This window comes from Synchiropus splendidus, chromosome 3 (assembly GCF_027744825.2).
Source record: "Synchiropus splendidus isolate RoL2022-P1 chromosome 3, RoL_Sspl_1.0, whole genome shotgun sequence".
In the NCBI taxonomy this organism is placed as follows: Eukaryota; Metazoa; Chordata; class Actinopteri; order Syngnathiformes; family Callionymidae; genus Synchiropus; species Synchiropus splendidus.
In genome coordinates this window covers 30,645,676-30,660,261 of record NC_071336.1, presented here as the reverse complement: position 1 = coordinate 30,660,261, position 14,586 = coordinate 30,645,676, and the positions used below count along the sequence as shown (strand labels likewise).

The 14,586-nt window shown below is 43.7% G+C and overlaps 1 protein-coding gene across 5 annotated transcripts in view; it reads left to right on the top strand.

Moving 5' to 3' along the window:
• myom1b (myomesin 1b) overlaps positions 1–14,244 on the top strand; it is a 28,134-nt gene extending 13,890 nt beyond the window's left edge. For 4 of the 5 annotated variants that reach the window (XM_053858806.1, XM_053858804.1, XM_053858805.1 and 1 more), the window contains 27 exons: positions 569–768; positions 902–955; positions 1,039–1,163; positions 1,244–1,427; positions 1,505–1,679; positions 2,033–2,154; positions 3,989–4,387; positions 6,088–6,284; positions 6,516–6,642; positions 6,789–6,973; positions 7,045–7,159; positions 7,224–7,380; positions 7,451–7,557; positions 8,275–8,319; positions 8,399–8,535; positions 8,602–8,746; positions 8,918–8,977; positions 9,075–9,142; positions 9,222–9,335; positions 10,915–11,002; positions 11,064–11,102; positions 11,174–11,279; positions 12,606–12,769; positions 12,943–12,979; positions 13,059–13,081; positions 13,188–13,243; positions 13,310–14,244. In XM_053858806.1, the coding sequence (XP_053714781.1) occupies positions 569–768; positions 902–955; positions 1,039–1,163; positions 1,244–1,427; positions 1,505–1,679; positions 2,033–2,154; positions 3,989–4,387; positions 6,088–6,284; positions 6,516–6,642; positions 6,789–6,973; positions 7,045–7,159; positions 7,224–7,380; positions 7,451–7,557; positions 8,275–8,319; positions 8,399–8,535; positions 8,602–8,746; positions 8,918–8,977; positions 9,075–9,142; positions 9,222–9,335; positions 10,915–11,002; positions 11,064–11,102; positions 11,174–11,279; positions 12,606–12,769; positions 12,943–12,979; positions 13,059–13,081; positions 13,188–13,243; positions 13,310–13,570 (3,490 nt within the window). In that variant the 3' untranslated portion in view covers positions 13,571–14,244. The remainder of the gene's footprint in view (positions 1–568; positions 769–901; positions 956–1,038; positions 1,164–1,243; positions 1,428–1,504; positions 1,680–2,032; positions 2,155–3,988; positions 4,388–6,087; positions 6,285–6,515; positions 6,643–6,788; positions 6,974–7,044; positions 7,160–7,223; positions 7,381–7,450; positions 7,558–8,274; positions 8,320–8,398; positions 8,536–8,601; positions 8,747–8,917; positions 8,978–9,074; positions 9,143–9,221; positions 9,336–10,914; positions 11,003–11,063; positions 11,103–11,173; positions 11,280–12,605; positions 12,770–12,942; positions 12,980–13,058; positions 13,082–13,187; positions 13,244–13,309) is intronic. The other variant, XM_053858807.1, reaches the window with a different exon arrangement.
• Positions 14,245–14,586: the final 342 nt, after the last annotated feature.

Here is a 14,586-nt window from a genome sequence, read left to right as displayed (position 1 = left end):
ACACCTGGTTATTACCAGGCTATTTGCAGAAACAAATTGCAGAAAATGTATTTGTTTCAAACGTGTCCAGAAAGGGACGGGCAATATGGCGACATATCATGATTTATTTATTTATTTACTTTCTTTAAAAAGATTTTATCACTTCTCTTTTGCATGATTTTATTGTAGTTTTGAGTTTCCAGTCAAATCCTTAGCATTCTTTGCCTGAACTTGCATCATAAAAAACATTATTCTTTCTCTCTTCACATTTTGGAGCGCGTTTGTTTTGTTATGCATTTCGTTTTTCGCCAACTTTTAAACCACAAAGCAAACTTTGACAGACTACGAGTACCAATAAAGTTTTGAAGTGAGACGTCACGTTAGCCGTTAGCTCTGTTAGCTCTGCGGTGCAGACAGTCTTTGGCATGGTGGCGGCTCCGACAAGGATCCCTCCCTCCCTCCATCGTTCTGCGGTGAAAATGTGTGGTCAAATTAGAGGCACATCAGGTTTAAAAACAGCTGGAAGTTGCGGCTTCTTCGCAGTGAGTGTCGCCAAAAAGGTTGTTGAGGAAAACGTTCTTGTGTTCAGGTGTGAGGTGGGAACCAACCACTGGATCCAGTGCAATGACACTCCGGTCAAATTTGCCCGCTTCCCTGTCACTGGACTGGTGGAGGGTCGGTCTTACTTCTTCAGAGTGCGCTCGGTCAACAGCTGGGGCATGAGCCGCCCGTCCAGGGTGTCCGAGCCGGTGGCTGCCATGGACCCGGCAGACCGGGCCCGCATCAGAGGTAAGTGAACCGAGTCAGGACAGTTCCAGTGTGAGAAAGACTGAAGCAATGAATCGTAATTCATTGGAGTACTGGCATGTTGAAGTGCTTCAAGTAAAGTGAAATGAAATTAGTGATCATCTTTTGTGGTCAGGCACTTCCGCTCCCTGGACTGGTCAGATCATTGTCACCGAGGAGGAGCCTGCAGGTTAGTTGCTCATCTGTGTCATGATAAAGTTCCTAAAAATATATATATTTTTTGTTTTTTGAAAAACCTCTTTTGGCCTTTAGAGGGCGTTGTCCCGGGGAGACCTTGTGAACTGCAGGTCACAGAGGCCACCAAAAACTACTTGGTGCTGAGCTGGAAGCCACCCGGAGAAAGGGGTCTTGAGGGTGTCATGTATTATGTGGAGAAGGTGCGCTGTGACTATGATGTCATGTTTGTTGATGGTTGAAACTCTGAGATTAACATCTAATTGTTTTGTTTGCGTGTCAGTGTGTCGCTGGCACCGACAGCTGGCAGAGGGTGAACACTGAGATCCCGGTCAAATCTCCTCGCTTTGCATTGTTTGATCTGGCTGAGGGTAAATCCTACTGCTTCCGTGTTCGCTGCTGCAACGCTGCTGGAGTCGGGGAACCCTCTGATCCCACAGAGGCCACCACAGTTGGCGACAAGCTTGGTGAGGAAACCACCGTCTTATCCCCTTTTGTGAAAAAGCAGCAGTCACATTTTCACTTCAGACCTTTCGCTGTTCAGATACTCCGTCCGCTCCCAGCAAAGTTGTTCCCACCAGGAACACCGACACGTCGGTGGTGGTTTCTTGGGAGGCTTCCGCTGATGCCAAAGAGTTGGTGGGCTACTACATCGAGTGCAGCGTGGTGGGCAGCAACGTCTGGGAGCCGTGCAACAACAAGCCTGTCAATGTTACTAGGTACCAGGTTCTGTTTCTGTGATGTGATCACTGGCTTTACCACTTTCACAGTTCTCCCACATTAATGCTTCTTTATGCAGGATAATCTTAGTGTCATAATTATGAAATAAATGTGTGAATAAATCAGGAAAATAAATTGTATTGAACCTAGAAATATAAATGTAAATACACCCAAGTGAAAATATTGTGAGTCTATCCATTTTTTCCCATTCATTTTTACATATTTATTTCCTACATTAATTTCCCTATTATGGCAACCCTGGTGTTCCATACGTTGGTATCCAGAAGACTCAAATGATCCTTGGACATAATGTGCAACTTAACTTCTGCGGTCTGGTCCTTCCTTCCAACAGGTTCATCTGCCACGGTCTGATCACAGGGGAGCAGTACATCTTCAGGGTGCGGGCGGTCAACGCTGCTGGACTCAGCCAGTTCTCTCCGGAGTCAGAGGCCGTGTTGGTGAAGGCTGCTATTGGTGAGTTAGTTAAATATTTAAGTTATTTAACATTGATTATTTCTTCATGTTATAAAGACTTTTTTTTATGTCAAAACTTGTTGTGAAACCTTTTTGAAATTGTGTTTTCATTATTATTTTTCTGCGGTAATGACAGTATAAATTTGTTGTTCCTTTCTGTTCTGTTGTCATGGACCATAATAAGTATATTTGTTTAGAATATAACTTACATATTATTATAATTATAATTATTTTATTATATATATTTTTTGGTTCAGAATAATGTCTTTATTAAATGTTTATTTTTATTTTCTGACTGCATAGAATAGTTAGTGGTATATATTACATAGTTCAGTTATAAATTGGACAACAATATTTAAGCATTATATAGTACATTGATGTATTATTTAAGATTATTGTACAATTGTTATTAGATTAAGGTTGTTATTGTACTACAATATAATATAGTCACAGTTGATTTGTTTATTTATTGCTGACTTTAATTTTCCTTTTTGGTGAAAGGTCTATCTTGTGACATAATAAAACATTATTTCAGAAAAATTTACATGAGTTTTAAAAGAAATGTAATTACCTAAATAGATGCAATTCATTTGTTTGTAAGATTATTAAATTTTTTTATGCAATAAGTGATTGTGATTTTGCCACAAACACCATAGACTGTTGTTGACAAATGAAAAAGTTGAGTTTGTTTTCTTCATATTTCCAACCTTGTGTCTGGATCCTGCTGTATTATTATCCAAACTCCGATTCTTTGGAGACATGTCTGCACCTCATGACATCACCTCCTCCACACTCTCTCCACCATCTCCCACCCTGTCACTTGTATACACTTGTGTGACCCACCACCACTGTGTTCAGTCCACACCCACCCCCCACCACTCCCTCCTCGTACGCCCTGCTCAGCCTGAGGCGGGTCGGGACTTGTGGACTTCCTCTAATTTGGGTCGGTGAGATCCAATGCAGCGGTTGTTGCAAACAAGACCAGTGTCACACCCCCCACCTTTCCCCTCTCCTGGGCACCAGAAGGTACCATCACTGAGACCTCTCCCACTCCAGAAGTCCACTGTTACTGCACTAAAGACTAACCTAGTTGAAGAAGCCTGTGTATGTTTGCATGACGGATATGTTCGGAATAATGAAGCGCAAATGCAACGCTGATGCACCATACACACTTGCTTCAACACTGTCATTTCTTGGGCCACTTGGCATCATATTAACATCAAAGCTATTGCAGTGTGAAATACAGATTGTCTGAGATGAGACAGTGAAATCATCATTCAGTCACAGGGATTCAGACTTTCTAGCATTACAACTAAAATTCTCATGGTTTAGTAGATGAGTCGTCCTGCAGACATGGAGGGAAAGTAGATCAGTGATACAGTGAAGAGACACATCATACACCTGTAGACACAAACCTGTGACACCTCACAGGACGTGCTTCGGTGGGAGCTCATGTCTGGGTGGGATTCACAACTGGGTATTGTGAAGTTTTGAGTTCAAACACAGGACAAACACAGGGTGACGATTTATATGTGTTATCATCACGGTTGAGTTCCAAAGTGGCTTTGTTTACCTCGACAGATTATGCACATGCCAGGGTCAACACAAACACAAATGAGATTAGATAGGAAGAGAGCAGTATCCAGAGTTCCTAACCTCCGTCTTCTGCATGCCTCATCTCCTGCCTGCTTCCTGACACAGATGTCACCTGTTGATCATCTTGTCTTCATTTTTCACCTCCTGTCAGATGAAGACGTGAGACTGATGTTTATCTTTTGCTCTTTTTTGCTTCTTTTTAAGCACATCTTCTGCTTTTCTCTGCTAACTCCTGTAGGGGGCGGCATCCCTCACGGTGTGTTGCCGGAGATGGGGGGTAACGTGGGCCAACTAACCGAGCACAGGCCACACTGGACGGGCACGCATGCGACTGTCCAGCCTCCTGCTGACACTCAGAACAAAGCTCAGGCTGACACTGCAGCCAGGCCGGGCCCCGGGGCCGCTCGCTCAGGCAAAAAGCCCGGGGCCCCTTACCTGGCTAAAGACCTGGTCTCAGAGTCCGTGTCAGACTCGGTTTGTGAGTCACTTACTGACATAGGCACGAGAGCGCACGTAGAGCCGGCCCGTGCCGAGGCTCAGGTAGTGCACACTGAGCCTGGGGGCGGACCAGCATGCGAGATCTCTGTAGATGCTTCTGCTAGTGCGGACTCAGCCCGGCCCAGGAGAGACTCAGCAGGTGAGCACCGCAGGAGAGCCCAGTCTTCCCATCCCACCCCTCACACACACCACAGGACGACACAAAACTGAGCTGGGTTGAGCACTTTGGCAACATGTTTTTTCTTCATTGTGTGAGGTTCTTCAAAACCTGAATTCTTTATTTACACATTTATAAAACGTATTTGATTAAAATGTATACCTTTGGGTTCAAACAAACAAATGAAAGTAAATATAGATTATATATATATATGTATATATAATATACAAAAAGACAAAATGATGTGATGGCATCTGAACCAAGTTGAAATCACAACTCTGGATAAAAAGGCAGACTGAGGCAAAAAGTCATTTGGGAGATAAAGTCAGTTGAAGTAGAAAAAAAAGAAATGCCCTTCAAAATTAGATTTAGGTCAGTAAAAATTTAGATTGTTTCTGATACTATGAAGTGATTATTAACCCACCAAAACTCAACTCCAACCTTTGGCATTACAATTGAAGTCATTGTTCTCCGATTAAACAGTGAGATAGCAACTAACACCTCTGAATTAATATTTTTCAAAAGCATGAGACATAACTTCAGAATCATGACATAAAATGTGAAATTTGAGTTAGAAAAATACATTTAGAAATTCTCAGATTTAGTTAAAAATATGTTATAATCATTAGCTGAAAGACTAATGGCAGTGAATTGAAATAAAAAGGTCATCATTATTATAAAAATAAAATAATATGATCATTAATGCCAAATAAATGAGATAGAACTGAATTATATGAAACGAAAAAGGAGGAAAAGATAGAAAAGATAACAAATGGTTAACTGCAATAAGAGGTTGAAATCATGATCTTCAAAATAACAATAACAACACATGCACTTCTGCTATTAAAAACTTACAGAATGACTCATTATTTGGAGGAAACAAAAGGTGCAATACACATGTTTTTGTTTCTTTTTTTCCCCCATTTCCACCTGTACTTGCACCTTTTTTGTTTATTCAAAACTAATTTAAAAACCAAATATTGTACTGCGAGCGTTTCAGTACTGTCGTATACTGTATGGTTATATTGTGAACATCATGCAGCTTTATTAGGGAGTTTCAGTTACACAGAGGTGAACTGTGGGATGAGCTCTCTCACAGGTAAGACACTTCTCCTCTTTCACCTTCCACGCCTAGATTCTCTGCTTTGGTCCCCCTCACATCAGACCAGCTTCTCAGCTCTTCAGGACCCCCCTCACTCTCTAGCTCAGGAACACTCACACAGCTATGTCTGTGCAGACGATTGTCCAACTGGTGGAACATTACAAAAATATGATAATGTAAAGTTCAACAGGACTGAAATGAACACATGAACACCAGAAGTAACCTAATGCAACACAGAATATGCAACACAATGTATGTAATGATGGAGATGTGACGTTCAGCACACAAAAGTGAACCTTATGAATCAGCACTAAACACTTCCAAGTACTTGATGTTGTGCAGCTACTGAACCTCTGAATCCATGAGTTGGCGAGGTCACTTTCCCAGAAAACAGGTCCCCTTTGGAACGCACAAAGCTTCTATTCAAGTGTGATTTGGGAGTTTATTAAGACGTCAAACCTTCTAAACAAGGCCAAGGGGATCGGTTGGATCACCCTCCTGCACTGGCTCCCTCTCCCATGACCTCACAGTTCCCCTACCGAGGAGCTCTGGAGCTCATTTGTGCTGTGTGTCGTCCCAGCCTCCCCTGCACCGCCTCATGCCATCAGCGTGCTGGAGTGCGTGCGGGACTCCATGGTGCTGGCCTGGAAACAGCCCGCCTTCATCGGAGGCGCAGACATCACCGGATACTTTGTGGATTACCGCGAGGTCGTCGATGGAGTGCCAGGGAAGTGGCGTGAGGCCAACGTCAAGGCGGTCAGCGAGCGAGCCTACAGAGTGAGTCGGGAAAATCTCATATGTAAAATGGAAGAGCACTCAGAGAGTGCAGACCTCTGCCAAAGAACCCCCGACATTTCATTGTCCCCCACTTATTAAGATATTTAAACGCCAGCTAACATTTGAACAAATACTTCATTAATGAGTTGTGAGTGTATTAATCATGCTGACAAAGTACTGCCGGTCCTCACACGCTATTAAATCATTTGATTTCTGTTGGTGCATGTGTAGGTGTCAGACCTGAAGGAGAAAAGGAAGTATCAGTTCCAGGTCAGAGCCGCCAACATGGCCGGCGTCGGAGTCCCATCCCTGCCCAGTGACATCTTCCTGTGCGAGGAGTGGACCATTGCTGTTCCAGGTGAGGCGGTATCGTTCTGTCATGACTAGTTTTACACCAAGGAACCTCTGACTGTTTTTATGTCACCACTAAGGCAGCTCAGAAATTGAAACTGGAAAATTGACCCTTTTCTTTGCTTCAATTTTGATCTTTGATTCCTACTCCAGGACCTCCTCATGATCTCCAGATTAGAGAAGCGCGAAGCGATTCTGTGGTGTTGCTATGGAAACCGCCAGTCTATCAGGGTCGCGACCCCGTCAATGGCTTCTATGTTGACATCAAAGAGATGGAAGCCCCTGAAGAAGCCTGGCGAGGAGTCAACAGGAAAGCCAACGAGACCACTTACATCAAGGTAGATGGCCGCTCAACTCTCCAGCGCCAGCAGTCGACATTCAGTGGCTGTGTTTATGGTCAAAACCTTAGATCCGGGATCTGAAGGAAGGAGAGACGTACGTGTTCCGTGTGCGCGCTCAGAACCAAGCCGGGGTCGGCAGGCCCTCTGAGGTCAGCGAGGAGGTCCAGGCTGTGACCAAGCCAGGTGAGAGAAAAGCAAGTCTGCCAAGTCTTCAGCACACGACACGCCTACCACCTCTGTGCCGCAGGCACCAAGGAGATCGCGGTGGAAGTTGATGACGACGGAGTCATCTCTCTGAACTTTGAATGCAGCGACCTGACCCCTGACTCTAAATTCGTGTGGTCCAAGAATTATGAAGAATTCACCGACTCCTCTCGCCTCACCGTGGAGACCAAAGGGAACAAGTCAGTGAAACTTTTCATCCTTACTAATAACGTCACCATGCCAAGAAATTCATCATTTGATGCGCTGCAGGTCCAAAGCCATGTTCAACTGCCCAGGAGAGGAGGATATTGGCATTTACTCTTGCTTCATCACCCACACGGATGGAGCTTCGTCCAGCTACACTCTGTCTGAGGAGGGTGGGTGAACAACACCTTGAACATGTGTTTTTAAGTGAAGAGAGTGTGAGAGAGAGGAGGACAGATAATGGTGAGATGATGAAGGAAATTAGCTAGGTGGAAGTGAGGGCAGCTCTTAATAGGATGGAGAGTGGGATGGCAGTTGGCTTAGACAACATATGAGTCAAGGTTTGGAAGTGATCTTGAGTGGAAGAAGAGTGCTCTGGTGAGAGAGAGGAATCCAGTCGTTGAGTCACACCATGAAGGTGTGCAAAAGAGTCATGGAGTCCAGGTTTGGAGGGGATGTGGAGGGTATTGTTTCATGCAGAGAATGAGCACCACAGATCCCATGTTTGCTTTGAGGATGTTGATGGAGGAATATGTGGGGGTGGTTCAGGACATGTATGAGGACAGTGGTGGAGTGAAAGAGAGACTCAAGGAGAGAGTGGAACTCTATCAGGGATCAGCTCTCAACCCATACATTGCTGATGTTACAGAAAGACCAACAGATGAGGTTATGTTTACTGATGATCTATTCATATATATATATATATAGTCACACTGAGATTGAAGAGGCGAGTGCAATCAGATTTTTACACATTTACACGGCCACACCCACAGCAGTCTGAGTCGCCCATGTGACCCTAAAACGTTCATCCCCACATGGTTTTGTTTACGTCTCTTTTCACGGCTCCATCATCGTAATAACCAGGCTGATGTGTGGTTCTGCTCTGACAGAGTTGAAGAAGCTGCTGGAGATCAGTCATGACCACAAGTTCCCCAGTGAGTTGCCACACTGTTGATATATTAAAGCATGTCATGATCTGGATCAGACTCTGAGTGTTTCCTGTAATCCCGCCAGTTATCCCGCTGAAGTCACAGCTGGCCGTGGAGCTGCTGGAGAAGGGCAGAGTTCGCTTCTGGCTGCAGGCGGAGGCCATGTCGGCCAACGGCAAAGTGGACTACGTGTTCAACGACAACTCTCTGTCCCAGGGGGAGGTCTGCTCGCCTCCTGGCAAAACCTGATCTAATATATCACTGTAACACTTCTGTTGCGTTTTGCAGAAGTACAAGATGAACTTTGACAAAAACACGGGTGTGATCGAGATGATCATGGAGTCGCTGACTCCTGCAGACGAGGGAACCTTCACCTTCCAGCTGCAGGATGGGAAAGCTACGAACCAGTCCAGCCTGGTTCTGATCGGCGATGGTAGGTTTCCGATCAGACGGCAAATGTTAATTCTGAATATGACTCAAAACATCCATGTGGCGCAATCTATACTGAAGATTGTAATCAATAACAGAGCAAGAGATTTGCAGTCGAGATCTTCACAGTCTTCTCATCATGTTTCTATCGTCCACTTGATGTCTTTGTTTCCAGTGTTCAAAGAGCTCCAGAAGGAATCAGAGTTCCAGAGAAAGGAGTGGTTCAGGAAACAAGGTGACAGCTGTCGCTCAAACTCACTGATAACTGATCTAATCTAATCTCATAACTCATGTTTCCTGTTGCCTCCTCTGATGACTCGGAATCATTTCAGGTCCACACTTCATAGAGTATTTGGGCTACGAGGTGACGCCTGAATGTTGCGTGATTCTGAAATGCAAAGTGAGCCTCGTCCATCAGAGATGTTGTGAGGAGATGTAAACACAGGTTTGATAACTCTCCGGCGTTCCTCTGCCTTTAGGTGGGAAACATGAAGAAGGAAACCTCTGCGCTCTGGTACAAAGACGGACATGAGATCAAGGCTGATAACAATTTGGGCTTCTCTGAGGGAGTGTTGAAGCTGGAGATAGCTCAGGTGAGAGATAAACAGGTGTGTGTTGGTGTCTGTCTTCCTCTGAGCCGGTGACCAGTCCAGGGCGACCCTTTTCCTGATGCAGCTGGGAATGTGTCCAGCCCCCCGCCCCAACCCCGGAGTACTGGGAATGAGCAGATGAAAATGCATGGATAGATAGATGGATGAACATGTCACAGAACCATACCTTGATATGGTCCGTCCTTGATATGTGGCAAACAACTATGTTTGGGTTATTTCAACACCATGAGTCAACTATCACATCATGATATATGATCACGTAAATATCATTTCACCTATCACCCCAACACAATTTCACAGTTCCATAAACAACATTAATATCTCACTAAATCATCATGTATTTCACCTCCAAGCAAACAGGTCATGGCTTTCATGTGATCATCATGTAAATATCACTTCACCTGTCATCTCACCAGTCCCATCTAAACATCATGTGTTCATCGCTCTCATCATCTAGTAAAAATTATGCATTCAACGCTCACAGGATCAGTATAGTACCGTCCTGTCATAATTCCTGTGATTGTCAATATCATCATGTAAACATCATGTGTTCACCATTGTCATCATCATGTCGATATTGTCAATCTTTCATGAGTTAAACCTCAGGTAACGTGTCGTCATGTGATCATCAATCTCTTCATCATGCAAACATGATGATGTCGTCCTCATATCCTCAAATTACACATTGAACGACACATTGTTGACATACTCATCCATTTCATCATCTTGTGAACATCATGTCATCTTTCATGTGTTTATTGATATTATCAGTGCCATTATACAAGCACAGTGAATTCATTGATCATTATCATGTGAACATGTCATCGCTCATGTATTCATTAATGTCATCCTCATGTAAACTTTATGTCATCATTCATGTGTTCATTGATCTCATCCTCATATAAACATGTCATCATTCACGTATTCATTGAGCTCATGTAAGCATCGTGTCATTCATGTGTTCATTGATCTCATCCTCATATAAACATGTCATCATTCATGTATTCATCGAGCTCATGTAAACATCATGTCATCATTCATGTGTTCATTGATCTCATCCACATGTAAACATCATGTCATCATTCATGTGGTCATTGATCTCATCGTCATGTAAACATGTCATCATTCATGTGTTCATTGATCTCATTTTCATGTAAACATGTCATCATTTGTGTGTTCATCGAGCTCATCCACATGTAAACATCATGTCATCATTCATGTGTTCATCGATCCCATCTTCATGTAAACATCATGTCACGTCTCCTGTTTCAGTGCGACCCGCCTGCAGACGACGGAATAACCTGGAAGAGATTAAAAGTTGGCCTCAGTCCTCTGTTGTCGTCATAACCCTGGTCTTGCCAGTTCACTGCCTGAGAATACGTTTCATGACTAATGATAGTTATTTGTCCGTGTGCTTTTTTGCTTCCGTGTCCTAAGTGTGTGGTCTGCTGCATCCTCCGCAGATGAGAAAAGTCTGACTTTTCCGGTCGATTTTAGTGAGATTGGAGTTCACAGACGTTTGTTTCAGTGCGCGTTTAATTCGAACCTTTATCCAAATCAGATTTCCAAAAAGGACGCCGGCGTGTATGAAGTTGTTCTGAAGGACGACAGAGGGAAAGACACGTCCACTCTGAACTTGACTGATCAAGGTAAACCTCCCTCCTCATCCACACCGAGTCACTGTGATTCACTGTGAATCCTTTCTTTCAGGTTTTAAAGATTTGATGAATGAAGTCTTCGGCTTCATCGGTGAGAAGAGCCTGTTTATTGATTTAACGGTGCCTTCGAGCTTTTGTGTGATCACTGAGTTTCTCTTGCAGCCAATTCATCCACACCACTGAAGATCACAAGTACAGAGAAAGGAATTCGACTGTATACTTTCGTCAGCTACTACAACGATCTGCTCCAAGTCACATGGCATTACAAGTGGGTCGCTCTCTTCTGTCGGCATGGGGTTCAGCGCTTTTAAAAAGAATTTGAGGGGAAATGGACCAAAGTCAATCTAATAGATGACAGAGCTGGGTTTGTCGGGTCACTGAGGTGTTTGTTTTACTGAGAAATTACATATGTCCAGATAGTAGATGCAGAATTTCAGGTGATTTAAATAACATCTCCTAACTGGAGTTCATTTCAAATTTACTACCAAAAGTTTTTGATAGGAAGGAAGGACAAGCGAAGCTACAGTTTTCTGAAAAATTGCAACTAGGGATGCTATGATCAGGATTTTCACCGATACCAATCAGCCAGAGTGCCGATCACCAATACTGATCACATGGATTGACTGACATGAATTTGTAATAAAAATGACGAGACCTTCTCTATGCATGTGAAAAAATCAACCATAAAATCATTTTAAGCCAGACATGTTTTTATTGACCTCTTCAAAGAGGCAAAAAAATAGAAAAACCTTGCAGCGACAATTCTGTCAAAAGGATGACTGAAAAACATTTAATTCGACTTGAGACGTCATACTTTGATGAATCACTTGAGACTTTAGTATGTCCGTCAAATATTTACATACTGGCTGAACTTGAACTTTGTGTAGATGTGGAGCTTGGAGACAAAGAATACACAAATGTTAGTAGTGAAATGAAGACAGTGAAAGACCGGTAATCCTTCTGGACGAGTTAACTTCATCCAAATCACTTCTGAGTGAGGAGATGGAAGCTTGTGTTTTGGAACAACAGCACGGTCAGAGGCAAGTATATGAAGGAATCCTCGAGAACAGCGGCCACTAATGGCGGAGAAGAATAACAGACAAAGCCGACTGTTGATAGGATTACATGGCCTTTAGTAGTCCCACAGTGGGGAGGTGCAGTAGCTAAATACGAGCTGCTGTGAATAGCGCTGGCTGGCAGTGAAACTATATTCATACTTTGTGCCACATCAACTTGCAACTTCAACTATTCTATAAATCTGATTTATTTATTTGTGATTTATTTGTGCATGAAATCTGTTTCTTAAATCCCATTTATTGAAATTTCCAATCTCAAGCTCACTGCCAGTAGCTTGTCTCCCAACCACAGTGGCCTCAGGAGAAAAAAAAAGAAAGAAAGAAAGCCAAATCTCAGCTATTATGGTGTTTTGTATACACCGTACATTTCTTTATTCAAGCGATATCATATTACTTTTTAGCTGTAGTTTTACTAACTACGTGTTGAGTCGATTTGGAGGATGACAGTTTGACAGTTCAACTCTTTGTGGAGCCAATAATAAATGGGTCTTTCCTCCTGGGAAACGTGTCGGCCATAGAGACTCGGCCATCTCCTTCTCTGACCGCATCAAGAGCGGTGTGGTGGGCGAGCAACTCTGGCTGCAGATCAGCGAGCCCACGGAGAAGGACATGGGCAAGTATGCCATCGAGTTCAACGACGGAAAAGGAGGCCTGAGGAGGACGGTGGAGCTGTCGGGTCAAGGTGAGCACCACGTTGTCGAGTTCTAAACATCATACTTCAAGAGCAGCTTGAAATCTATCAGAAAACACTCTGGAGAGGATGAAGATTTGACTGCTTTTAGAAAAAAATGGGTTTGTTTTGATCGACATCCGTTTGTGAAATTTGGAATTAAGATATGTTTTTTTGTTTGGCAGCCTTTGATGATGCGTTTGCAGAATTCCAGAGACTGAAGTGAGTTGAAATGACAGTTTTTTAATAAACCTTGCAGCTTATTTTCTGTCTTTGATGTTCATGTTGTTGTCTCTTCCAGGGCTGCCGCCATTGCTGAGAGAAGTAAGCAAAATACATTCTGAGAGTTTTCTTTCCTCTGCAGCGCTGCCATATATTTGACTTTAACTTGGTAACATATTCATGACGCGGCCGTGACTGTGTTCCGCAGGCCGTGCCCGAGTAGCTGGAGGCCTTCCTGACGTGGTGACCATTCAGGAAGGAAAGGTAACAGAGTTTAGGGAGGAAAAAGCTTCTCTCACCAGGCGTAACTTTAAACACGTGCCCCACCAGGCCCTCAACCTCACCTGCAATATTTCGGGAGACCCCGTACCAGAGGTCACCTGGCTGAAAAACGACAAGGAGATCACGTCCGACGATCACTGCATCCTCAAGTTCGAGTCGGGCAAGTTCGCCAGCTTCACCATCACCGGCGTCAACACGTCCGACACCGGCAAGTACAGCATCCTGGTGAAGAACAAGTACGGCACGGAGAGCGGAGACTTCACCGTAAGTGTCTTCATCCCCGACGAAGCCAGCGGCAAGAAAAAATAAACGCGGGCCAAAAACAGAAATAAAAACACTGGAGAGAGAGAGTTAAAAAAAAACTTGAGATGATTGAACTTTCTTGGTGCTCAGACAAATTCTGGTGGTGTTTTTTTTTTTTTTGTGAATGTATTTCGGTCCTGTTGAATGTAGGAGACTGAACCGAAGAGGTTTTTCCTTCAGCGGAGAAGCTTCCTGAGAGAAATAGAGCCAAACTTTGACTGCATTTTTAGGCGGACAGCCAAAGAAATCCATCGTCAGTAGGTAGTGGAGGATCACAGAAAATACATGACCCATAAAGTTATTTATTAGAGAGGAGATACTGCACTCAAAGAGGCCCTGAACTGTTCAAAGATAATAGATCACATGACCGCATCATGTCTGAATTTGAGGGATTTTTAAAGCTTTACATTATTATTGTGACTGGTAATGGTTGTTTTTAGAGGTCAGACATCAGAGAAGCTGCGTGAGATAACAGTCTCCTGAATGTCACTGTCATTACTCCATAAGTCGTGCATGTGTTCAACATGTGATGCACCTTTTCACCGGTTTCCCTCCCCATCTCAACCTTCCCTGCACTGTCAATCATGGTTTCTGTGATCACTGTGATGGGAGGTTTTCAGACCAACATCACTCCCCTGTTTCCTGTCGAGACTAATAAACAACAAGCATGTGCATCCCCACTTCCTGTCCGAGTCGTCTCCTCTTCTGAGCACTGTCTTTGTTTCAGTCGACTGTTTCCATTCACCTGGTTCCTGTAGACTTGGCCGACAGGCTGATCCACACCAGCATGGACTTCACTCCCCCCTCACCCTCCAGAAGATTCACTGTGTGCTCACAATGGGAATCAAGAGACCGTTGTTATCAGTGCGCCACCACAAGTTGAGTGGAGATTGTGACAGGCAGGATCAAGTTTAGTTGATCTTCGATCATTATATATATCATGAATCGGCTTGGTCATTTAATCCGAGTACAAATAGGAAGTGTCAAATTTCTAAATACTCCATATTCATGATGTTTGCCAT